The 22,563-nt window shown below is 43.1% G+C and overlaps 1 protein-coding gene across 1 annotated transcript; it reads right to left on the reverse strand.

Moving 5' to 3' along the window:
• Positions 1-1,142: 1,142 nt before the first annotated feature.
• On the reverse strand, positions 1,143-2,977 carry LOC147456406 (uncharacterized). The gene is made up of 3 exons (XM_086515472.1): positions 2,845-2,977; positions 2,561-2,690; positions 1,143-1,360 (listed from the first exon to the last, which is right to left on the reverse strand). The coding sequence occupies exons 1-3, from the start codon at positions 2,953-2,955 to the stop codon at positions 1,245-1,247; spliced, it is 357 nt and encodes a 118-aa protein (XP_086371598.1). The 5' UTR covers positions 2,956-2,977; the 3' UTR covers positions 1,143-1,244.
• Positions 2,978-22,563: the final 19,586 nt, after the last annotated feature.

Raw genomic sequence — 22,563 nt, forward strand, 5'->3', positions numbered from 1 at the left:
CATAACTCATGTATAATCTATATTCTTTGCTTGTTCTCAACTATAATATGGTGTTTTTTTTCACAAAAGACAAGTCGTAATGTAACTGCATTGTTTTAAAGTACATACAAGACCATAAGTGAAAGTAGAACTCGATGTATTGTATTACATGGTTATTGTTAGCCATTGTCATCCGTATTACTCTTCTTGTTCGTGTTTCTTTGTCCAAAATTTTGCACTCTTGTTGCTGCTAGACCCTTCAATCAATATCGCTTATGTTAAGTATTAAGAAACTGATTATTCATGTTTCACTTTTCATGTCACACCATGCGTATCTACTGATGTACACGTACATGTGATCAAATAGATCTGTGTGCAATTTCTTTATATATATACATGCTTGTGTGTATATTTATGTGTGTGTAATGAAACAAATTGTGGGTTTTCTAGCTATTCCCTTCTTATGCATGTAACTTTTTATGTATTTCCAAATCTGTGTCTAAAAAATCTTTTTCTCATGCATCTCTAGCTATGTGTGTGATATGTTAGAGACCTCAATCATTTCCTATGTACATGGTTTGAAAAAAACCCTTGTTGTGCTTGTACCAAGTTATATAAAAAAACACATTTAACTGTGTACAGAAATAAACCAGTTTTACCTTGCCGTTTGATGTGTTTGAAAGACAGTTTTTCTGTTGTTTAGCTACCAAGTTTGGTGTATGAAGACGTTCCCGTTCGTGTTGATGAGAGAGAGGGATTGTGAATCACGCCAGGAGCTTTGCTATTGCCATGGATTGTGCAATATGCCATCGCGCTTCCTTGAATGCGGAGCAGTAGGTGCGTGAGTATGTGCTTGCGGATAAGGGGCTGTAGCTCTTGCATGCAAAGAGCCTTGTGTTTTCTTTCCTGCAAGTGATGTTGCACTAGCAAAAGTTATGCGCTATACTTAATGCACTACAACTATGCTTTGTGGCTTGCCTACACATGCGTGCTCACAGATAATACATGCATTGTAGAGTTTGGGCTCAACGTTCTCTTTCAGTTAACCCTTCCAGCGTTTTATAAGTGCTCTGCATACGGTGCCTTAACTATCATGTGCACCTACTTCCCTTGTTGCAAGTGTATCCACTCATTGGATTGCCAAAAATAATACCTCATCCAGTCAGGGTAATCCCATTAAATACAAGTCAAATACACCAATATCTTTGATACAAGGATTCTACTTCATTCAAAAAAGGTTACATTGTTGTCATGTCCCCCATCCATTATGTTACAAATAAAAAACCATATGGATTTTTAAAAAAAAAAGTGATGAATATTTTGGAGTCCTCTTCCACCTCCAATCCTTGCTTTGTCATTCGTCTGCCAGGGCAGTAATTGCCTGCTGTCACAGTAACAAATTAGTAACGTGTCTTCAAACCATGTCCAGCTTTCTTTGTTATTTGTATATGTTACTAGTAGTAATCTATATTTTCTATGTACATATGTATGTGTCTGTGTGTGTGTGTGTGTGTGTGATTGGTAAGGAGTGATATAAGTATACCAAATTCTGTATGTGTGTGTGGGGGGGGGGGGGGGGGGGGGGGGGGGGGGGGGGGGGGGGGGTATATCTGACTGTCAATATATTATGTGTGTGTGTGTGTGTGTGTGTGTGTGTGTGTGTGTGTGTGAGAGAGAGAGAGAGAGAGAGAGAGAGAGAGAGAGCACTTGCACTCATATAGGCCTAGAGAGAGAGGATCCAATTAGTTCTTATCAACAAGTAAGAGGGAGAAAGAGAGACGTTTACACTATTGCACATACAAAAAGGTTTGCATTTAATGTATTTTGAGCTTGGAAAATTTGGCATAATTAATAACGATGAGCCCTTCTCTACTCTGTGGTCAAGGTCCTACTGCGTTATGTCTGCATCCTCTACACCTCATAAAGGCTTGGTCACTACAACTACTACTCGCAAGCTTTCACTCGCTCGATTGGCAATGACAATCATTATTTTTTTTGGCCTCCCAACACCATTAGCGAGTTCCACCAACAGGTTGCACCACACCCCAACCACCTTGAGCAACTTCATATGCCTTTAGCCAATAGAGCTAACCCATTCATAAGAGCAAGCGAGACCCGCCGGATGCAGGTCGCATGAGCTTGTGTATTTACAAAAGCACTATATCTTTCTACTCTATTATGGGAGGTCGTATTTAGGCACTCCATGTAGCTAGAGGTGGGTATACGTGGAAGGTGTTGAGCATGGACGTCTCTTGAGTTGCTAGGAAGCCATCCGGTCTCACGAAGCTTGAAGGGGAACCCAATATGGGAGGTGGTGAGAAATCAACGACGTTCTCCAGATCTTGGAGGGGATGGAAGGCGAACAAATAGGGACCAGAGGCAAACGTGCAGCCGAAGAGGCAACACACACACAGAGGTCATTGCCGGACCCTAGAGATATGCAGCTCCCTGACTTTGCAAGCTCCTTGCCCAACCAGCCCAAGACGGTGTGAGGACAACGACGATAATAGGCTCTCTCTCTCTCTCTCTCTCTCTCTCTCAATTGTGTGTCGGTCAACATGCAAGGACAAGATGACCGCACCTAGAGATTGAGGAAGGTGGTGTGCTGCCAAAGTGAAAACTGAAAGACCAACCCAAAGTTGAAAGCCAAAGGATTTGTAGTGAGCCTGATATGCTCGGAGTGACAAGGATGATGGTTGTAGAGACCGGACCTGCAAAAGCAATCAAGATGATAAAAACGCTTGGGAATTGGAATCCTACGAGAGTTTTAAGTACAGTCCCATGCTCAAGTCGTTGGACACTCTCTCTCTCTCTCTCTCTCTCTCTCTCTCTCTCACTCACACACACACACACACACACACACACAAGCACTAGCAGATCGGAGGGGGCAGCATGGCTGACTCCTACGACTGACTCCTCTTTCTCTCGTTGTTGTGAACAGCACCTCAATAGTGCTCTATGGTTTGTGCACAGCATGATGGAGAAAGTGACCACCCTTGCTCCCTCACATGCTCAGCACATCCTACCTACAGGACCGGTTTGTGAGTGCCAGCACACTCGGCATGAACGCATTGGCTCAATGCATGGGCTACTTCAGCCAAACATAATTCTCGCAATGCCTATTGGAATACCCACCTCACATAATGTGTGGTTCCAGTCTAGGTGCCCAACTGTTTCTTGTCAGCTGCTTTTACCACTATGAGGTTTACTCCTGCTTTTACCACTATGAGGTTTACTCCTTCTTCAGAGCATTATCACCCCCTCCACACCCCTTGATCCATCACCGTCGCCACACCCTCCTTCACACTCAAGCTCAAATGGTATCTAGGTCAACATTTTTTAATCTTAAAGTTGCACGATTGTGGTGTGTCGAGAGAGAGAGAGAGAGAGAGAGAGAAGGGGGGGGGGTGGGTGTTATTTGGCAGCAAGTGGTCCTTGTTGTTATCATCCTCGTAACATCTTGGGCTACTGTTGAGCCCCCCCCCCCCCCCCCCCCCCCCCCCCCCCCCCCCCCCCCCCCTCTCTCTCTCTCTCTCTCTCTCTCTCTCTCTCTACACTATTGCCATGTGACTTAATAGCTATAACACGTCGATGAAAAACCTGGACGTGTCTCACAAAGTCATAGGCCCTCACAAAGATGTACTGATGCACTACTAGAGTTGCATGATATGCTGGTAGTGATGATCAAGGATGATGGCATCTCTCTCTCTCTCTCTCTCTCTCTCTCTCTCTCTCTCTTTGTGTGTGTGTGTGTGGGCAAGCAATTCCCAACACGGCTACAACATGTCGATAGAAAAATTGCACCAAATATTTTTGCGGTGCTTCAACTGGCTCTCACAAAGTTGTGGTATGCTACCATCCCAACATGATATGTTGGTGGCGACAAGGATGATGCTCTCTCTCTCTCTCTCTCTCTCTCTCTCTCTCTCTCTCTCTCTCTCGGCACATGGCGCCCATGAATAGCCAAAATCCAAGGCATTGTGCTGAACAATCAAGTGCTTTCAATGCTCCAAACCAACAAGGGAGAAGGTAGTTCATTAAGCTAGGTGCAATTGTGCAAATTGTGATGCTAGAACTCGCATGAAGTCAAAGACACGGTCACAATAAGAAAGAGAGTGTGACCAGGTCCAACCCATGCAGCATCAAATATTGATGGAGTGCCTTGGGTGCATATGCATTGAACAACTGCCTTGCACGTGGCAGTTATGACACCTTTTGCAGTCGATGGCTTGGATGTTGAGCTTTCTTGGCATGGCCCTACACACGTATCCCCGATTTCTTTCAAGATAATCGTTGAGAGAGAGAGAGAGAGAGAGAGAGAGAGAGAGAGAGAGAGAGAGCTATTGGATCTCTACTTAGATGCTCATCTTCATTATGATGCCTGCAAAATCTTGGCATATTCTTTGCTCACTTTTTCCATCTGAGAAAGTCACTCTCCTCAATGCTGATTGGGTTCTCAACTCTTTCTAGAATTCCATTGTTTACTCATAGTCAAGGGACTTTGGGAGGCTATTAGTATTGAAGAGTTGCCCTGGCTGATGGCTTAATATCTATGTATCATATTATGGGGGAGGAGATTCAAGTTGCCAAGTGGCAGCCCATCCCGTCCCTCACATGGTGCTAAATCTCTTAAAGAATGTGCCGGCAAGAAGTGGGATCCCGAGCATCGGTAAGGAGCAAAAGCCTGAGAAGTTGCACGGTGCTACTTAGCTAGCAAAAAAGGTGCCAGCAAGAAGGGGAATGAAAGTGTCGAAGTGGGCACGAAGGTGGGGGCTCAGTAGCCTGGAGTTGAAGCGACGGTGAGGTGAGTGTGGGCGCTGCAACTTGCAAGAAGCAAGAGGTTCGACGAGCGTGGGTTTGCACCCACTTGCTGGCTGCTGTAGGGTGGTGCTCAGAAGCTATATATGTTGCTACCGTCTCTTGTACACACTGCATACTCCCTCTACACTCGTTCTCCTCCATACTCCCTCTACACTCGAGCTCCTGCACACAGTCGGTACCTCCTCTTCTCAACACCCTCTCTGCTTTAGAGAGTGATGATATGGCTCTTGTTCAAGGCAGGGCTTCTGTTCGGCCGAGTGATGGCAAAATTCAAGGCCGCCTGGAAGCTTGCAATGGAGGGTGGGATCTCAGAAATGCCTGCTGCCAGACCTCCTGCAGGGTCTTCATCACCGCAGCTGGCAGGGAGCGGAAAGCACGCTTGAACAACATCAACATGGAGAGAGGAAACGATCGGGCTTGCAAGCGGCTGCGTGTTGACGCTGCCACCGATGCAAACGTCAACAGGGAAGGGTCGAGGGCAAGGCATTGTCGCAAGGCTCGCGCCGATGAGGCAGGCCCCTCCATTAGCAGAGCGACAGAGCTACAACTCTCCATCACGGTCGGGATTGGCAATGGCGACATTGACTCCAGCCTTTTCACAAACGTGGTTGAGTTTGTAGACAGGGAGTGTGTAAGGGGATTGTTTGCACTCGAGAAGGGAGGAATGCTCGATCATCTCCATGGACTTCCAAATGGTGGTTGTTATCTTCTTGACCTCCATTAAGGCTGTCGGCAATTTGTTGAAAGCGTATCTGGGTTGGCATATCATGAAGCCACAGGGGTGGTGTGGTCATGTGCAAGTCGATGTGGCAAGTGAGGATGCACACCTTCACAGGCATGGTTGGGAAAGACCTACAGAAACCTCACTTCCGGTGGTTCGCAAAGGGAGTCGAAGTAGAGGAGATAACAGAGGACCAAGCATTGTACGTCCAGTACGGCCAAGGCGAGTTGAAGCACCGTGTGGTGCTCACGTCCATCAACATGTTTGATCAAGCTTACGTTGTCAGGAGTTTTTTGGAGCAAGGGATTGCGCATATGTACGTATACATGCATGGTGCATCAAATAAAGAATTGCCCATTTTTCAGAGCCAGGTGGTTACGTGGGGCCCACATGTGTACAGTTAGGACAGGGTGTACATAGTGCATCGATTTTCACTATTACCAGTACCACTATGTTTTTTTTACAATAAGGAGGAGTTGGTAGCGCGTAAAACTTCTCGAGGAAGCTATCCGCGGGCCGACAACATGAGGTAAGCATGTGCGTCAAATGGCATCTAGTGGCGTCAGGAGGGCGAACGGGGTCAATATTTGTACGCGGATGAGGACGGACACAACGTGGGTGTTTTCTTGTGAGAGTTATGCAGAAAGGTCATCACTAGGACCACTTTTTGGGGCCACTTCACGTGGTTGCGAGACGCATTATTGAAAAGAAATGAGTGTCAGGTGTGCGGATGATGCAAAAAGGTGACAACTATACATTGCGAGGTCAGTTTTTGGCCTGTTCGGGGTCCGTTTGAGGTCATCTAAAAGGCCAAAGGTGCCCAACTAATAAAGCTAAATGTGGAAACTGAAAAAACTGAGAGAAGACCAGAAAAAACGTGGAGAAGAGAGGAGGAACAGCCGCAAGTGTGTTTTTGCTGTTTTTGGAGCATTTTTTGGCCCTCAACTGCTCATCCGAGGTCGGATTTGAGCACTGTGACATTGTAGGGTGGGGTTTTTGGAAATTCCTCACAGATTTTTTGTTGTTTTTCTGTGTAATCTTCTCCGGTGAGTGAAGCCTCCGCTTAACTTTGTGGTTGTATCTGGTGTATTTCCTCAATACTGTGTAAACTATTTGCCCCATTGGTGTTGGGCTGAGCTTCATTGAGTCTAAACAACGGCAATTTGCCTCCTTTGAGCTGAATTGAGAGTGTGTGTGTGTGAGTGTGTATGTGTGAGTGTTGAGTGGGCAAGTGGGAAATCTCTCTCTTCTCACTCCGTCTGGTTGTTTCCTGTCTCGGCCAGGCTGGTTGTGTAAGCCGAGTGGTGCCCCATAATGTGTGTGTATATCATCCCAAGAATGTGTGTCGGGTCATTATAGAGGTGTTGTGTGTGTTTCCATCCCGCTCACATTCTTTTGGCGCCCCCACGGAGGATCTTCTTCGAGTACCTTCTGCTTCGAGCTTCGAGATTCGGGGCTACAGGTTACAGGTTACAGGGACAGGGACAGATACAAGTGATTTACACAGGTACAGGTAGCTGGAGTACAGTGATATACTAGCAGTGATGTCACTTGCAATTGTTGTGGGTATGCATCACTTGGCGCCTATTTGAGCGCATTGTCTGCTGGATTGTACGTTACTTGTGGAAACTGTCATTGTACGCATTTGTGGAGCCATACTTGGTTGTATTTGGCAGTCCCAGCCATTTTTGAGACTTGGCCTGGAAGATAGTCATTTCTGAGACTTGATTATACGCGATTTGCATTAGCCTTCGTGTGAGGGTCGATAGTGTGAGGTTTTTATTGAGCTGGGGGATTCTCAAATGTGGAGATCCTTTCGATGATACAGGTAGCTGGAGCACCTTTTTTGTGACCTCGCCATAGGCTATATACTAGTGAGTCATATTTGATGCTCGAGTTCTATTGTTGACAATTTATGCATATATATACAATCTATATTTTGGGTTCCTACTACTCTACTTCTAGGAAAACTCTGTCAAAATTTTTCCAAGTTATGATGGTTGGTTTCTTGGTCTTTTGAGCCATTTATGCTGTTATGCTGCTGAAATTTTGGCAAAATCAGAGATTAAGTCAGGTGTGCCTTCTTGGGAGCTTCATGGTTGGCTTTAATGGATGATCAAAATGGCCCTCAATTCACTCCTTTTCATTTAACTCAAAGAATCCAGATAAATGTTCATGTGTCCAGAAAGGTTTTTTTCCAGGAGTGCATAGTCTTTATGTTCGGGCCAAGAAGATTACGAGAGATCCTGGAATGTCCTTTGCCTGTTGTCATTCCGATGATTAACTATGAAAACTCATTTGATATGCATGTGTTTGTCCTTATCTAAAGTTGAGCTCCATTGAAGTTTCTGGGGATTGGGTAGTGAGAAGTTTTGGGTTCTTGCACGTGTGTTCGAAGGGGTTCTCAAAGCATTGTAACTTGGGTAGCCATGGCTTTCTCTTATCCGGAGTTTCATGGAAGAAGTGAGGAAGATGTGGAAGATTTTTTGGAAAAGATGGAGGTTGCCTGCATTAGTAACCAGATTCATGACACTGCACAAATGTTACGTCTTCTCCAAATTTGTTTGAAGAGTGATGCACGAGTCTCGTCCAAAACATTTGAAGAGGAGTTGCGTGTGGCTGATCCACTTTTAAGATTGAGTTGGGACAATCTAAGGCATGGGTTGGAAGTGGAGTTTGTGAAGATAGAAGATCATGACAAAGTGTGGCAAGAAGCACAAGGTTTGGTGCAAAAGGAACGTGAGCAAGTAGATGCGTACATACGTAAGTTCTCATTGGCATGGAAGCGGATGTGCAAGGCCTTAGCACCACAGGTACCCCCGCCAGACATGATGAAGAAGGACAGGTTCTTGGCTGGTCTTTGGGAGAATATACGTTGGAGATTGGAGCTAAAGAAGCCTATGACATATGAAGATGCACTAGAGGTAGCAAGGAACAAAGAGTGAAAGTTGAGGAAAATGAGCCAGTTAGGGGTGGAGTCTTTGCCCATGAGGTCTGAATTTCAGCCTATAGAGTCTTTACAAGGTCGCATGTCAGGAGTTCATCATGAACCAGTGGTTCCTCTTACATCTCAGGTTATGCCAGTAGTGGTCACTACATCGGTGCAAGATTATGGGCTAAGGCAAGACATGAGGCAAGTGGTAGATTTGATGAAGAATCTAAGCCTAAACATGCTAGGTCAAGTGGGAAATAATCGAGGTCGAGGGAGGTTTGCAAATCAGCCAGGAGGTGAAGAAAGGCCTAGTAATGGTGTTGGACAAAGCAATGGTAGGTTTTGGAGGCAGACGCCCACATGTTATAATTGTGGAGAGTTGGGTCACATCAGCCCGCAATGTGATAAGCCACCAAGGATGGGGGGAGACATGTATCCATTTCCAAGACAGGTGCTATCTAGGTCAAATGATTATGGCATCGAAATTAAGGGAGACGAAGGAAACAGTGGACTGACCCAGGAGGAAAAGGGAAAGACAAAAGTGCTAAGTGTAGTCACCTTGGAGAAGGCATCAAAGCTAGAGGATACATTAGTGATGCCTATTGGGAAGAGGACCACAGAGGATAAGGAAGGAAGAAGTGCCCCAGGTCTTAGTAAGAAGAAAGGAAAGAGCCATGAAGGCGAGGATGTCAAGGCCAAGAGGAAAAGGAGAGCTCGTCGAAAGTTTCATGTTTCAGATTTTCCACTGGGGGATGGGCAATTAAGCTATGACTTGAAGGAGGATCTGACCAGCAGGAAGGCAGATGTTACTTTTGGGCAGCTTATAGAGATGGTGCCTAAGCTAAAGCGACAGTGGAAGAGGATGGTTAACCCAATGGAGACAGAGCCAGAGAGAGGTTCAGTAAAGGTGTTGGCAATGGATGAGCTACCAGACATTTGTCCAATAGTAGATGTGTGGCATAAAAGGAAAAATTTGGGACAAGGTTATGTGGATGGCGGAGCTCAAATATGTGTCATAATACACTCATGTGTTGAGAAGATGGGTCTCACAGTGGCTGGGGTGTCAGGTTTTCGGATCAGATTGGCAAACCATCAAAAAGTAAAATGCTTGGGTGTTGTAAAGAGCTTAGAAGTGGAGGCATATGATGCAAAGACAGTGGTTGATTTTCATGTGATGCCATCAAGGTTGGGAGCATATCCTATTATACTGGGCAGACCATGGTTACGTGCAGTGGGAGCTGTTCAAGATTGGCGACATGGTACGATTAGCCTCATCTTGATTTTGGCCATTGCTTGCCCCACTGCTTGTTTAGGGGGGAAAACCAATCCAACAAGACCATAACTCATTTGTACAAGTCCTTGGTTCGCGGTTTAAGGAAATGTCTATTCATGGGCCACTGCCATGCTTTCAACTCAAATCTAAATTCACAAATAGACAATCAATACCTATCTAGTCATTCTAAAGCTCTTTTGGCTAGCAGTCTCAGTCCTACTGAGGTGAAAGTGGGAGGTCAGTTGGTATGTTCCTTTCTAGCTTCTGTTGGTGTTGTCCCAAAACTGGCCTAGTCATCGTAGTCCTTTACTATTGATCTTTCTAGCAACTTCCCTCCAAAATGGGCTCAAAAGGATGCTTCCAGTCTTAGATAGCCGCAAGGGGATCACTGAGTTATAGAGTTGTGAAAGTACCTAGTTCTCTCTCCCCATTCCAAGGCCTTTGCTGCTCTATTGCATTTCCGAACTAACTCGTCCGTTGTGCCTCCAAGCTTCAGGTAAGACCATTGAGGGGCAAGCAACTTGTCTTGTGTCTCAAGCCCTTTCCACTAGCCACCTTGCAAGCATAGTTTGGCATTTTCCATCATAGCCTTTGTCATAATTGCCCATGCATGGTCTTGATTCATGATTGTTACCACAAACTTGGCACATTGGGCCTCCAAATGAGTACTAGGGTTAAGGATCCCAATCATTCCCTGCTCTATAGGTCTTGCAACGGATGCCCATCCTTAGGACATCGAGTATTTACTGTTGTTTTTTCATAAGAATATTTTCACCAGTTTCAAGAACTCTTTCTAGTTGCATTTGGATAACTTTAGTAGTAGAACATTGAAGGCTATGTTAGGGAGCATAAACGAATTTGTCACTTTTTATCTGCTCGGGAAAGGAAGAAGCATATACTTCCACCTTCGCATCTTGATCCTTACCTTATCCATGACCCATAGTAATTTTTTCTTGTGGGTTACGTCCACCCCATAGAGGTCCCCAAGTGGCGAAATATCTTCCCTTTTGACATTATCTCCCTGCTCCACATTGATGGATTGACCGAGCCATTTTTGATAGAGAAATCAATCTTGATTTTTTAATACTACACTTTGACCTTGATGCAATGGCATACGTCTGCAAAATGTCGGGAGCCTTCCTAATCACTTAAGGGCAAGATTTGCGACAGAAAAGGGAATATCCACAAACATCTTCACCAAAAGTTGATCATTGTTAGGTAGAAATGGGTACCCACACCAAGGGTGCTAACCAAGCGACACATCCATAGTCCAAAGCACAACAATTCCATAACATCTTTGATGAACGACTAATTAATCTTGTCATAAGCTTTATCTAAATCTAGCTACAATAGAATATACTCCTACTTAGTGAATGTTGCATTCTCTATGCCGACCATTGTTGCCATAATATTATCATAGATTGACATTCCCTTTGATAAAACCATCTTGGTGGGGAGTAATGACCTTGTCCAGGAGGGGAGAGAGCCAGAGGGCTATGATTTTGGCAATAATTTTATAGGCCACTGACATCATAGTAATGGGACACCAATGTTTAATCTAGGAGAAGCAAATTTGTTTGGGTATAATTTTGATGAGGCCCCTTTTAATGCTTAAGTCAAGGACTCCACTAACCAAGGCTTGGTTAGACATTCGCGTGATTAGGGACTTAAGATCGTCCCAAAATTCTTTGAAAAACTCATTAGTCAAAGTGTCCCCATTCAAGGGACTTCTCTTTGCCTAAAGCTTGCAATGCAAAAAAGAATTTCCCCTTGAACGCCTTTTCCAAGAGGTTGGCATCTAATTGGGAAACCATTTTTTTGAAACTCGCAAGAAGAGTAGCTCTAGCTTCATACACCTCCAGGGAGTGGGCCTTAGGCTGGCCTATAATCTATTGTAAATTGAGCCATTTTAGCTAGATCCTTCACGTCATTTCCTCCCCATCTGTGACGAATGAGCAAGGCTCCTAATTCTCTTGACTTTGAGGACCCTAAAGAAGTGAGTTTGATTATCCTTCCTCCGACTGAAGGAAGGATTTTTTGAATAATATTATGGCCTTCCTCACCTCCTTGATATGTTCTTCAATCAATTCACACTTAGCTTCCAATCACCTTTTATGATCAGCTTTAGAGGTCGACCCTTCGTGTTTTTAAAAGGTCAGCATCTCGATCGAGTTTGTTAGCAAGCTGCTTTAGGCGCTCCTCTTGGTCTTGCAAGATGAATTAGTGAAGAGAAGTGAGAGATGGTACAATAGAGAGAGAGGGAGGGAAAGATCAACATATTTTTGGAGGGACTCCCTTTTAGGAGAGGGGTAGGGAGAAATTGGTAGCCACTAGAGAGAGAAAGGATTGGTTTTTCCCCAGCTATTTAGAGAAAAGTTTAACTTTTTGAATTTATAAGAGATTTTCTCTTTATATTTTTTAAAAGAGTACAAGTTTGACCACTTACTTTTAGGCCCCCGCCATACCCACCATTTCAATCCACATGGCATCCACCCATTTGCCCTTCCATAATCTTCTTTTTAATCCCATGGTAAATAAAGAGGCCGCCTTAGACCCCATTCCCTTCCTAATGCCACATTAGAAACACTCAAGTGGAACTTTTAGGTGTTTGTTTTGGGATACCAACGTGACCCTTAACCTTGGTTTTTCTTGAAAGAATTTCCCTTTCCCCTTAAGTTGGTCCCTCAGTTGTTCCTTCAAGGGAACAACAATGTAACATAACCTCCTATTATCTTTTTCCAATCCGTGGTATAGCGCATTTCTAATACACAGTACTCTAAGTTCTTTGTTGCAAGCCAATCAAGGCTAGCTTTCACTATCGCATTTCTTTTGAGCCTTTACCCTCAAGGATCACAGCTGAGCACTATGAAGCTTTGACTATTTACAGGCTACAATAGGTTAGGTCGGTTTTCAAATTGCACTCAATACCCTCAATGTTGCTCCTAGATTTTACTAGGATAACTTTGCTCTTTGAGGATTGATTATCACCCACATTTAGAAAAAAAGATGAAGGATAATAGCAAGTCTCCAATATCTCATGCAAGCGGCTCAATTCCCAGGCACGGATTGCTAGGCAGATGAAAGAAGCTCCATCAAATAGTCTTAAACCCCCCTTCCTCTCTAATAATATCTTTGAGGCTCTTCGGGATGTTAACCCAGAAACCCTCACGATAAGTGAGGGGGATGGGAAAGGACCAATGGATAAAGAAAATAGGAAAGAGGGAACGGAAAAAAGAGTTCCTAGAGGTGTAGAAGGTCGTACCCCTCTCTCAGTAATGGAAGAGTTTGTTCTTTAATCATGGAATGTGAAGGGGCTTAAAACCCAGAACAAGAGCTCCCTCTTTTGGGAGGAACTCAAAAAGGCTAAGGAAATCAACTTTTGGACTATCCATGAGCATCACCTCGATGTTGCAAGCAAAAGAAAACAAGAAGTGGGAAGAAGCTAGTCATCTACAAAGAAGGAGCTGATGGATATTGTGGTGTCCTCTTTGTTGTGGACAAGGATCTAGAATCAACGGTGGTTTTTAATCATCCCTTTGGGAGAGCTATAGGAGTAAAGATCAAATCGGCAGATCATCATATTACCATCATCACATATATGGACCTTGTTTGGCGAAGGAAAGAGCAAAGCTATGAGAGCACCTGAAAGACAACCATGTTGAAAGGGGAATGGCTCCTAGTGACACCAAAATTAGCATGACTATTTATAGAGAATATATATAGACTCTACGGTCTTCTAACTAGTATCATTAGTGACAAAGATCAAAAGTTTGATAATCACTTCTGGAGAGCAGTGTTTCAAAAGTTGGAAACTACACTTAATCTTAGTACCGCTGATCATCCAGAAACAGATGGTCAAACCAAAAGAGTTAATCAAGTGCTAGAGGATATGCTATGAGCGTATGTTAGCCAGAAGCAAACCAATTGGGAAGACTACTTGCTTATATTGAAATTTTCTTATAATACTTCAAAGCATGTGACTACAAGGTTTAGTCCATTTATGCTTTCATATGGTTTTCAACTTAGATCAACTGTTACGGTGGGGTTGGCTACGAAGAAGATACAAAAAGCGAATGATTTTCTCCAATATCATTTTGATATGCTTCAAGTAGCTCGGCAGAATGTTAAGCAAGCTCAACATCGATATAAATTATAAGAAGTACGCAGATGAGCATCGTCGTCTTGCTACTTTCGAAGAAGGAGACAAAGTTCTCCTCAAGGTTCTAGAGCATTCAGAAAGTCTAAAGCTGAAAAAAGTTGCTAAAATTTTACCGCAATATCGATATCGTGGACCATTTACCGTTCTCAAACATATAAGTCAAGTGGCCTATAAGTTAGCTCTTCTCGAGCACTCACGAGTTCATCCTCTTTTTCATGTTAGCCGTTTACGAAAGCAGCTAGGACAGAATGATAATGTCATTGACACAAATGTTTTAGTTGACCTTATCAAATTGCCAAGCACCCCTCATGAACTCGAAAAGATTTTGGATTCTCATGAGCTTCGCACCAGACATCATGTCAAAAGACAGGTGTTGGTAAAATGGTTAGATAGGCCTGAAGAAGGTTCTACATGGGAGAATGTCTCCGCACTTAAGAAACATTTTTCTATGTTTGTTTTTGAGGATGAAAACAATTCTCCAAGGGGGGGGTGATGTGAGGACACGGGTCCTACGGACAAGCCCACCAGCACGATCGGACAGTGTGTATGCTAGGGGGAGGCTATAAGATAGCATGGTTAGGTAGAGACTAGCACACGGCATTACTCTTTCCCTTTCACAGTTGACCTACAAATATGCTTCCACAACGATGCAATGCACGACATTATAGTGAATAACAACTAGCACCTCAGTCACCTTCACGAGTACCTTAATCTCAAATATACCTTGCCCAATCAATATCTCTTTGTAATCAACAAAAAGGTTGTTTGCTCTAGAAAAGAGAAGGCTTTCTGTGTGAGAATATTCTGTTTCCGTGATGTATTTTTGTAAAAGCTTGTATAACCGTGTGGGCTTCTGCCGCATGTATCAAAGCAAGGGACTTGCCTAACACTGTGTGCAAGCCACAAATGGATCCAAGCACGCAACTAGCCTAAATTAGTAGGCTCAAAGATGACAATGGTGTGTCACTCACTGCTCTACGCTTGTTGTCATGAAGGATTCATCACTACGAAGAAGAGGGAGCAATCGTTGCGCCGTGCTCAACCGCCTTGCCGCCGTCGTGTCGTCACAGTGCTCTCTCTCTCTCTCTCTCTCTCTCTCTCTCTCTCTCTCTCTCTCTCTCTCTCTCTCTCTCTCTCTCTCTCAAGCACACACACACACTAGTATACAAAGGAGATAGAGCAAGAGCACTCTTCTAGCATTGCACAAATGAGAGAATGACCTATTTTGGGTTTAGATTGACTTTTATATGGGCTTTCCCATTCACATTTGGGCGCCCACACTTAGCCAATCTCACCCAAACATTATAGGTTCCAATTTTAGAGTGTGCCTCTCATTGGCGATCACTCTTAACCATTCCTACTTGACCGACAAGCCCGGCCAATAACATAATACACTACTAGCAAGTCCGACAAGCCCGGACCATGGCTACATAAAATGTGGTCGCTTGGTGGTAACATGTCCCCCTTCCTTATGTAGATTCCACCCTCATAACTTAGTAGAGAAAGCCCGTTTTGTCCATGTTGTAGAGCATCTGGATTTTCAAATCTGCAAGGCAAAGTCACTGTTTTATGCAAGCAGAATTATATGGCAATAAATCATGAGAGGAATGTAAAGTACATGTGGAAATGAGTAAATGCAAGATTTATGAAATGCTAGACTACCATTAAGGACAAATAAATTGCACTTTGATGAAATTAATTAATCAAGAGTTTTGGGCTTATGGGTGAGTTTATCAATTAGTTAGCTATGACTAAGGTTAAAACAACTACTCTAGAACTAGCTAAGATAAGAAGATTATCTAAATGCAAGATTCCCTAATTGTGCTTTTCAGCTTTGATTAGCGAACTAGCTCTCACAACTCCAAACAAAAGCTTGAAATTTTAATTGTAAGCTCAATGGAAGTCTTTTGATGGTCTTTTTTTTTTCTTTTTTCTTTTACTTTGGTTCACAATCATTTGACATGTGTGCTTATTTTGTATGTCCGGGGATTTTTGCTTCTCCAAGAAAAGCACCCACACTAGGAACCTCTAGGGCTCTAGTACCATAGACAATACATGTGAGTGAAGTGCCAAATCAAGCCAGGATTTCTCTTCCACTGTAAGATTTTTCATTCGTGGCACTTATGTTTTTTGCTTCCATTTCCTTGGTATTCTCACTAGTGTCTTTTGTTGTTTAAGTGAGCAAGCTTCTCTATGCCTAAAACATTACTAAGGTCTTAAACACTCACATAATTTTATCAACTAGGACTAGTGGTCAAGTAAATGAGTTAACCTAAAGTCACGGTCTCCTAATCCCAAGGCTCATCTATAAGATTAAACTCTAGTTCAATCAACTTAAGCAAAGACAAATTTATACATCTATAATGGCAGATAACAAACATAACTATTGCACTCAAACAAACCATGAAAAACCACAATTAGCAATTATACATATCCACCAACGTGAATCATGGAAAGTAGTACACTTGGAGGTATGAGTTGCTCATTTCGTCAAAGCAAATGTCCTCAGCCATGTGGATGGAAAACCACATAAGTCCTACATAACAATATCAAACAACAAGGCACTATACCTTTAGGAGGCATGTCAGTGTGAAAAAATTAAAACTCCTAGAAAACAAACTCAAAACACGATCCAGACCCCTAAACCTATCTGTCATCCCTTTTAGAATCAAGGAAAGAGGATATTATATAAACTGAGTGGCATCCCTAAGGCTAGGCCTCTATCCACATCATCTAGATAAACAAAATGATTTTTCGTGAGGCCATAGTCTTCCTCGGTCTTTATTATTTCTTCTTCATCATCCTCTTGCGCAAGCATGTTAATCAAGAACCTCGCTATGCGTGGATACTCATCTTGTGCAAAAGCATAAGCATGTGCCACTGGAGAAACATTCACTACTGGGTAGGGATCACTAGTTATCCATAGACTTATCAACCATTCTAACTCCTCAAAATTTCTCTCACGTGCAAGTCTCTCTACCAGATCCCATTCGCAACAAAGTACAAGGTAGCTGATGTGAAACACTTGAGAAAAATAAAAAGGGTACCTTTCATCAAAAATAGAAGCGTATGCCTTTGGTGAACAAGCCATCTCTAAGAATACAGATAGATTTGGTTAGGTCTTTAAAACATAAGAGTTGTTTTTGTAAAGAATGAGGATGCAAGAGAGCTACACAAGACAAGCACAAAGCACACAGAGATGAAAAGCTTCTTCTTCTTCTTCACAGAAAAAAAAGTACAAAAATGACTAAGTGCTAAAGCTGAAAAGTAGCACATATGTACATGCGGTCACTAACTGTGAACTCGCTAGAAGCGTACTAGGCTGGCACTATAAGTGTAGTCCAGCTGTAGAATCACTGGAAGAGATTCTCCGTGTCGGTCACCTAACGCGCCAGTGAGTAAATTATGTAAGCGGCCAAGACCCGTAGTGGATGCCAGCTCAAGGTGTAGAGCTCGACATCTTAACACTCCCCCTCGAGCTCTGCATGTCGCAGAGTCCAAGCATAGTCTGGAAACGTCGAAGCTTCTCAGCTCCGAGGGCCTTGGTAAAGATATCCGCTATCTGCTCCTCTGTGCTGACGTAGACCAAGTCGATGTCGCCCGCCAACACTCGCTCTAGAACGTAGTGGTAATGGACCTCTATGTGTTTGGTCCTGGCATGGAACACTGGGTTCCTAGCCAACTGCATGCTGCTGAGGTTGTCACAATGGATGAAAATCTGCTGGTCCACCTGCACTCCCAAGTCCTCAAGTAATGTGCGTAGCCAAGCTACCTCGCATGCTGCAACTGCTGCACCTCTGTACTCGGCCTCTGTGCTCGATAAAGCAATCGTAGGCTGCTTTTTGCTGCTCCAAGTAACAGCAGCACTCCCAAAAGATAACATGAAGCCACTCGTAGATCTCCTATCAACAATGCTACCTGCCCAATCTGCATCTGTATACCCATACAATGCTAATGGTGCATCTGCTGCATAGAACAATGCGTAGTCAAGAGTACCTTGCACATACCTAAGTGTGCGTCGTACTCCATCCAAATGTGGCTTCCTCGAAAGCTGCATGAACTGACTCTCCAAGCCTACTGTGTAGCTCAAGTCTGGCCTCGTGATAGTCAAGTAGATTAGACTACCCGCAATCTTCCTGTGCATGTTGACATCCTCAACAACATCACCCTTCTCTGCACTCAGCTTTGCATTCACATCCAAGGGAATAGAAATTGGCTTACAATCAGCCATACCATACTTTGACAACATGTCCAAAGCATACTGTCTCTGTGATAGCCATACACCCTCTGGAGTCCTGATCACCTCAATGCCAAGAAAGCAGCGCAACTCGCCTAAATCTTTCATTTCAAACTCCTGTTTGAGAAGACCCTTCACATGGTCAATCTCCATAGCATTGTCACCAACAATAATAAGGTCATCTACATATATGGTAATGACCACAATCCCCACATCACTCTCACGTACATAGATTGAATGATCAGCATGAGCTCTCCTAAAACCAATACTGACAAGATACTTGGCAATCTTGTCATACCATGCTCTAGAGCCCTGCTTCAAACCATACAAAGCTTTGAGAAGTCTGCATACATAATCTGGGTAACCTGGATCGACATAACCAGGTGGTTGATCCATATACACTTCCTCTTGCAACTCACCATTCAAGAAGGAATTCTTTACATCCATTTGATGCATAATCCATCCTCTAGATGCAGCCACTGCTATGACAGCTCTCACAGTCGTCATCTTTGCCAGTGGAGCAAAGGTCTCCTCATAGTCTATGCCATACGTCTGTGCATAACCCTTTGCAACCAGCCTTGCCTTGTGATGCTCAATGTTACCATCAGCCTTATGCTTGGTTTTATACACCCATTTACAGCCAATAGCTTTCTTGCCACTTGGCAATGGCACCAACTCCCATGTGTCGTTTGCTTCCAATGCAGCCATCTCTTCATTCATTGCATCATCCCAATGCACATTTCCAACTGCATCCTCAAAACATGTGGCCTCCACATCCTGTATCCCCTTAGCCATGTAGGCTTGGTGATGCGCTAGATAGCCATCATACCATCTGTGATGCTCATAGAAAGCCAATACATCACTTTGCTCCTGCCTTGTTGCCAGTCCCTCAAAGCTTTCCTTTGTTCTACTGTAGCATTTGCCTCGGGAATCTCTGGTTCCTTTTCATTGTCTCCTTCTACATAGTCCCAATAACCTTTTCCTTTTAGGAAATTTGTTATTCTGAACTTCCATGCAGGGTAGTTATTTTTCTCAAGCTTCTCAGTAACAATCTGACTGAAACCGTCAGACATCTTGAAGCACTAAGACAAAATAGCTGCAATCTGCAAAAACCTGCAAATCTGCTGAACCTGTTATCGTGGTACCTATAACGCTTTCTACACTCAACGAGTGTCCACAATCAAGCGTACATACAACCACTGTACTTGTACAGTAAATCTCTGTATACTGCACTTTGGAGACCTGTTCAGAAACTTGTGCGAAAAACTTGTGCATCTGGTCGTGGATTGCGAACGAAGGGATTGTGATGCTCTTGCTCTCTTAGCTTCTTCACAGAAAAGAGAGTACAAAAATGACTAAGTGCTAAAGCTGAAAAGTAGCACATATGTACATGCGATCACTAAGTGTGAACTCGCTAGAAGCGTACTAGGCTGGCACTATAAGTGTAGTCCAGCTGTAGAATCACTGGCAGAGATCTTTCGTGTCAGTCACCTAACACGCCAGTGAGTAAATTCCGTAAGCGGCCAAGACCCGTAGTGGATGCCAGCTCAAGGTGTAGAGCTCGACATCTCAACAGTTTTTGTGTGCTTCTTGATGTGACATGGTGAATTTGGACTTATGTGTAGGATCTGATACGGTGCTCTCTCGTTGCTAGTCTCTCTTGCTCTTTTACTATTTGTTTTTTTTTAATGCTAGAACTAGTATAAGGCTATGTATACACAATCCCTCAATTGCAAAGTTCAGATGTCAGGGAAGAAAATTTAAGAGGATGGGATCCAAAATATTGACGTGAGTGAAGACTCCCCCCTTCCTTGGGTAGCTAGGTCATACTGTTTGAAATGTGCTTGTCACCCTTTGAAAGCAATTGTTCCAATTGGTAATAGGTGAGGATTTTTGCCAGTAGTTTTCTATTACCTTAGGTGCCTCATCAAGTTGCAAGGCTGGTAAGATACTCTCCCAAGATCAAACTTGAAGTGGTTCATTAGGTGATTGTTGAACACTGGGAGGTGTGGATTCCTTTGTAGCTTCATGGAGGTCCACTATTGTAGGTGGAGGCTGTGGATAAGATTTTACCTCTATTGATGCATTACATGAGGAGCTAGAAGATTCATGGGACTCCCCCTTGCCTGAGCTAGGTGGAATAATTTGGTTTTGCCTTGGAACCCAAACTAGCTCTGGAATAGGTGTGTAGCATTCTGTGACTTTCCCTTTCCACGGTCTACCATTGGCTTTGGAGTTACACTAATTGAGTCACATGGTTTTGTAGGTGATAGGGAAAGACACATTTTACGTTTAGGTACCCAAATTTGATCATTTCCATCATAGTAGCCTTGGGCTTCTAATAGTCATTTTGGAATCCATCGTGATTTGGTCTTGACTCTCTTGGAGCGCGCTCTTGGTTTTCCATGAGAATTTTTTCTTGAAATGGATGGAAGGGTTGAGGTATTTGGAAGTAAGGCCTTGGGGACCCATTGATATGTACTCTTAGGTCGTGCAGGTTGAGTACTTGCAATACTAATGCTTGCTGCAACTACAAGTGTTGAAGTGCTAGGTTCATGGGCAGCCGACAAGGACGAGTTAACCACTTTGGTTTGTGAATCTTGGCTATCCTACAACTTTGCTAGAGTGTGCAACATAGGTGACTTTGCTTCAATGATAGGGGTAAGAGTTGGTGGTCGCGTCATGACACTACCAGTACCCCAATCAATAGTGCATTTGGTTGCCAACATCCACGTGCATCCAAGGTTTATGTTTCCCTCCATAGTTCTAGCAGGCACCAAAAAGTCTTGAGCTACAACCCCATTGTCATAACTGGCAAAAGTGTGTCAGATACCAAAAATTGTGGTTCTTTTCTTGTTGATGCCCTTGACTTGGATAATACTCTCAGATAGAGATGGCTTTCCTAACTAACACCACACACCATATGATAGCAAATTATACTTAGCGCCCATGTCCAATAAGGTGTTATATAGTACTTTTCCATAGGTGCTGTTTAGCTCAATAGGGTATTGTAGAGGTGTGTCAGAGTCCAACCAATCCTTGTCGGTTTCAGCAATGCATGTGTAACTCCAAGGTTATCCTCTCGTTGGCATCTTATGCGTTATTGTCGCTCCTTAGCCTCAGCTTGAGCTTGTATCTTCTTCAATTCTGTTTGTGCCTTGGTTGCCTTTTTTTTATGGATGGCATGTAGTTCCTCTTGGCTTAAAGGATCATAGTATCTTTTAAATTTGCTCCCATTTATGAATCCAATGGTTTCAACTCCATCAAGAGTCTCCACACGAATGGTCCCTTGTGGGGTGATTTCACATACTCTTTATGGTCCTTTTCCCGCATATTTCAACTTTTTCTTTTCGTTACGCACTCCATACATGAGGACTTTATCACCAACATTGATATCCTTGTTCTTTAGATGACAGTCAAACCATTTTTTCCTCATATCTTTCTCCACAAGTGTGTTTTCCATAGCCAATTGCCTTTCTTCATCTAACCTTTCAAGGTTATATAAGCGCTCAACTAAAAGATTACCATCCCAACCTTCTTGTGAAGCTACACGTAGACTAGGAATTACAAACTCCCATGGAATAACTTCTTCTTGGCCATATACCATTTTGAATGGTGTACAATTAATAGCCACTTTGTAAGAAGTATGATAAGCCCATAGAGCTGAAATCAGCTTCAAATCCCAATCTGTGCGATGAGCTTCCACTATTTTAGTCAAGATAGAGATTAAGGTCTTGTTGGTGCTCTTAGCTTGGCCATTTGCTTGTGGATAATAAGGTGTGGACTTATGGTGAGCTATCATGAAGTTAGTAGTGAGTTCTTTTATCACTCCATTTATAAGAGTTTTACCAAGCACCGAGTAAACTTTATCGAGCGAAGAAAAAACCGAGAGAGAGAGAGAGAGAGAGAGAGAGAGAGAGAGAGAGAGAGAGAGAGACTACAACGAGTAAAACTTTGGTCAAATTAAATACAAAACATGATACTTTTGCATGAATCACTCATCATGATATCACAAGAGAAGGAATTATTTGTTGCCATTCTCAAGTCATCAACAATAATTTAGTGAACACTGATATCATTGTTGAACAACAAATTAATTATAACATTTGGTTTCATCAAGTACAAAACATGATACTTTAGCATGAATCGCACTCATCATCGATGAAGGCATGTCTTTTATTTGGCTTGTCGGAGGTTTGAACATTGTATCGTGGATCTCGCACCATCCTTTTAGCCTCAACCTCAATGTACACTGGCAAGGCACTTCAATGAAGCAAAAATTGAACACATCAAACCAAATAAATGGACTTTGAATAGTGCAAAAAAATATTTTGCAAAATCATTTAAAACTGCATCAATAGCCACCTAACTATTGTCAAATATTGCCATGAGCATACATAGTTCAAAAAGCAAAATTTAAGTAAAGAGAGGCACTCCAAAA

Source organism: Adiantum capillus-veneris, chromosome 6 (assembly GCF_014529385.1).
Source record: "Adiantum capillus-veneris isolate H3 chromosome 6, ASM1452938v2, whole genome shotgun sequence".
Classification (NCBI taxonomy): Eukaryota; Viridiplantae; Streptophyta; class Polypodiopsida; order Polypodiales; family Pteridaceae; genus Adiantum; species Adiantum capillus-veneris.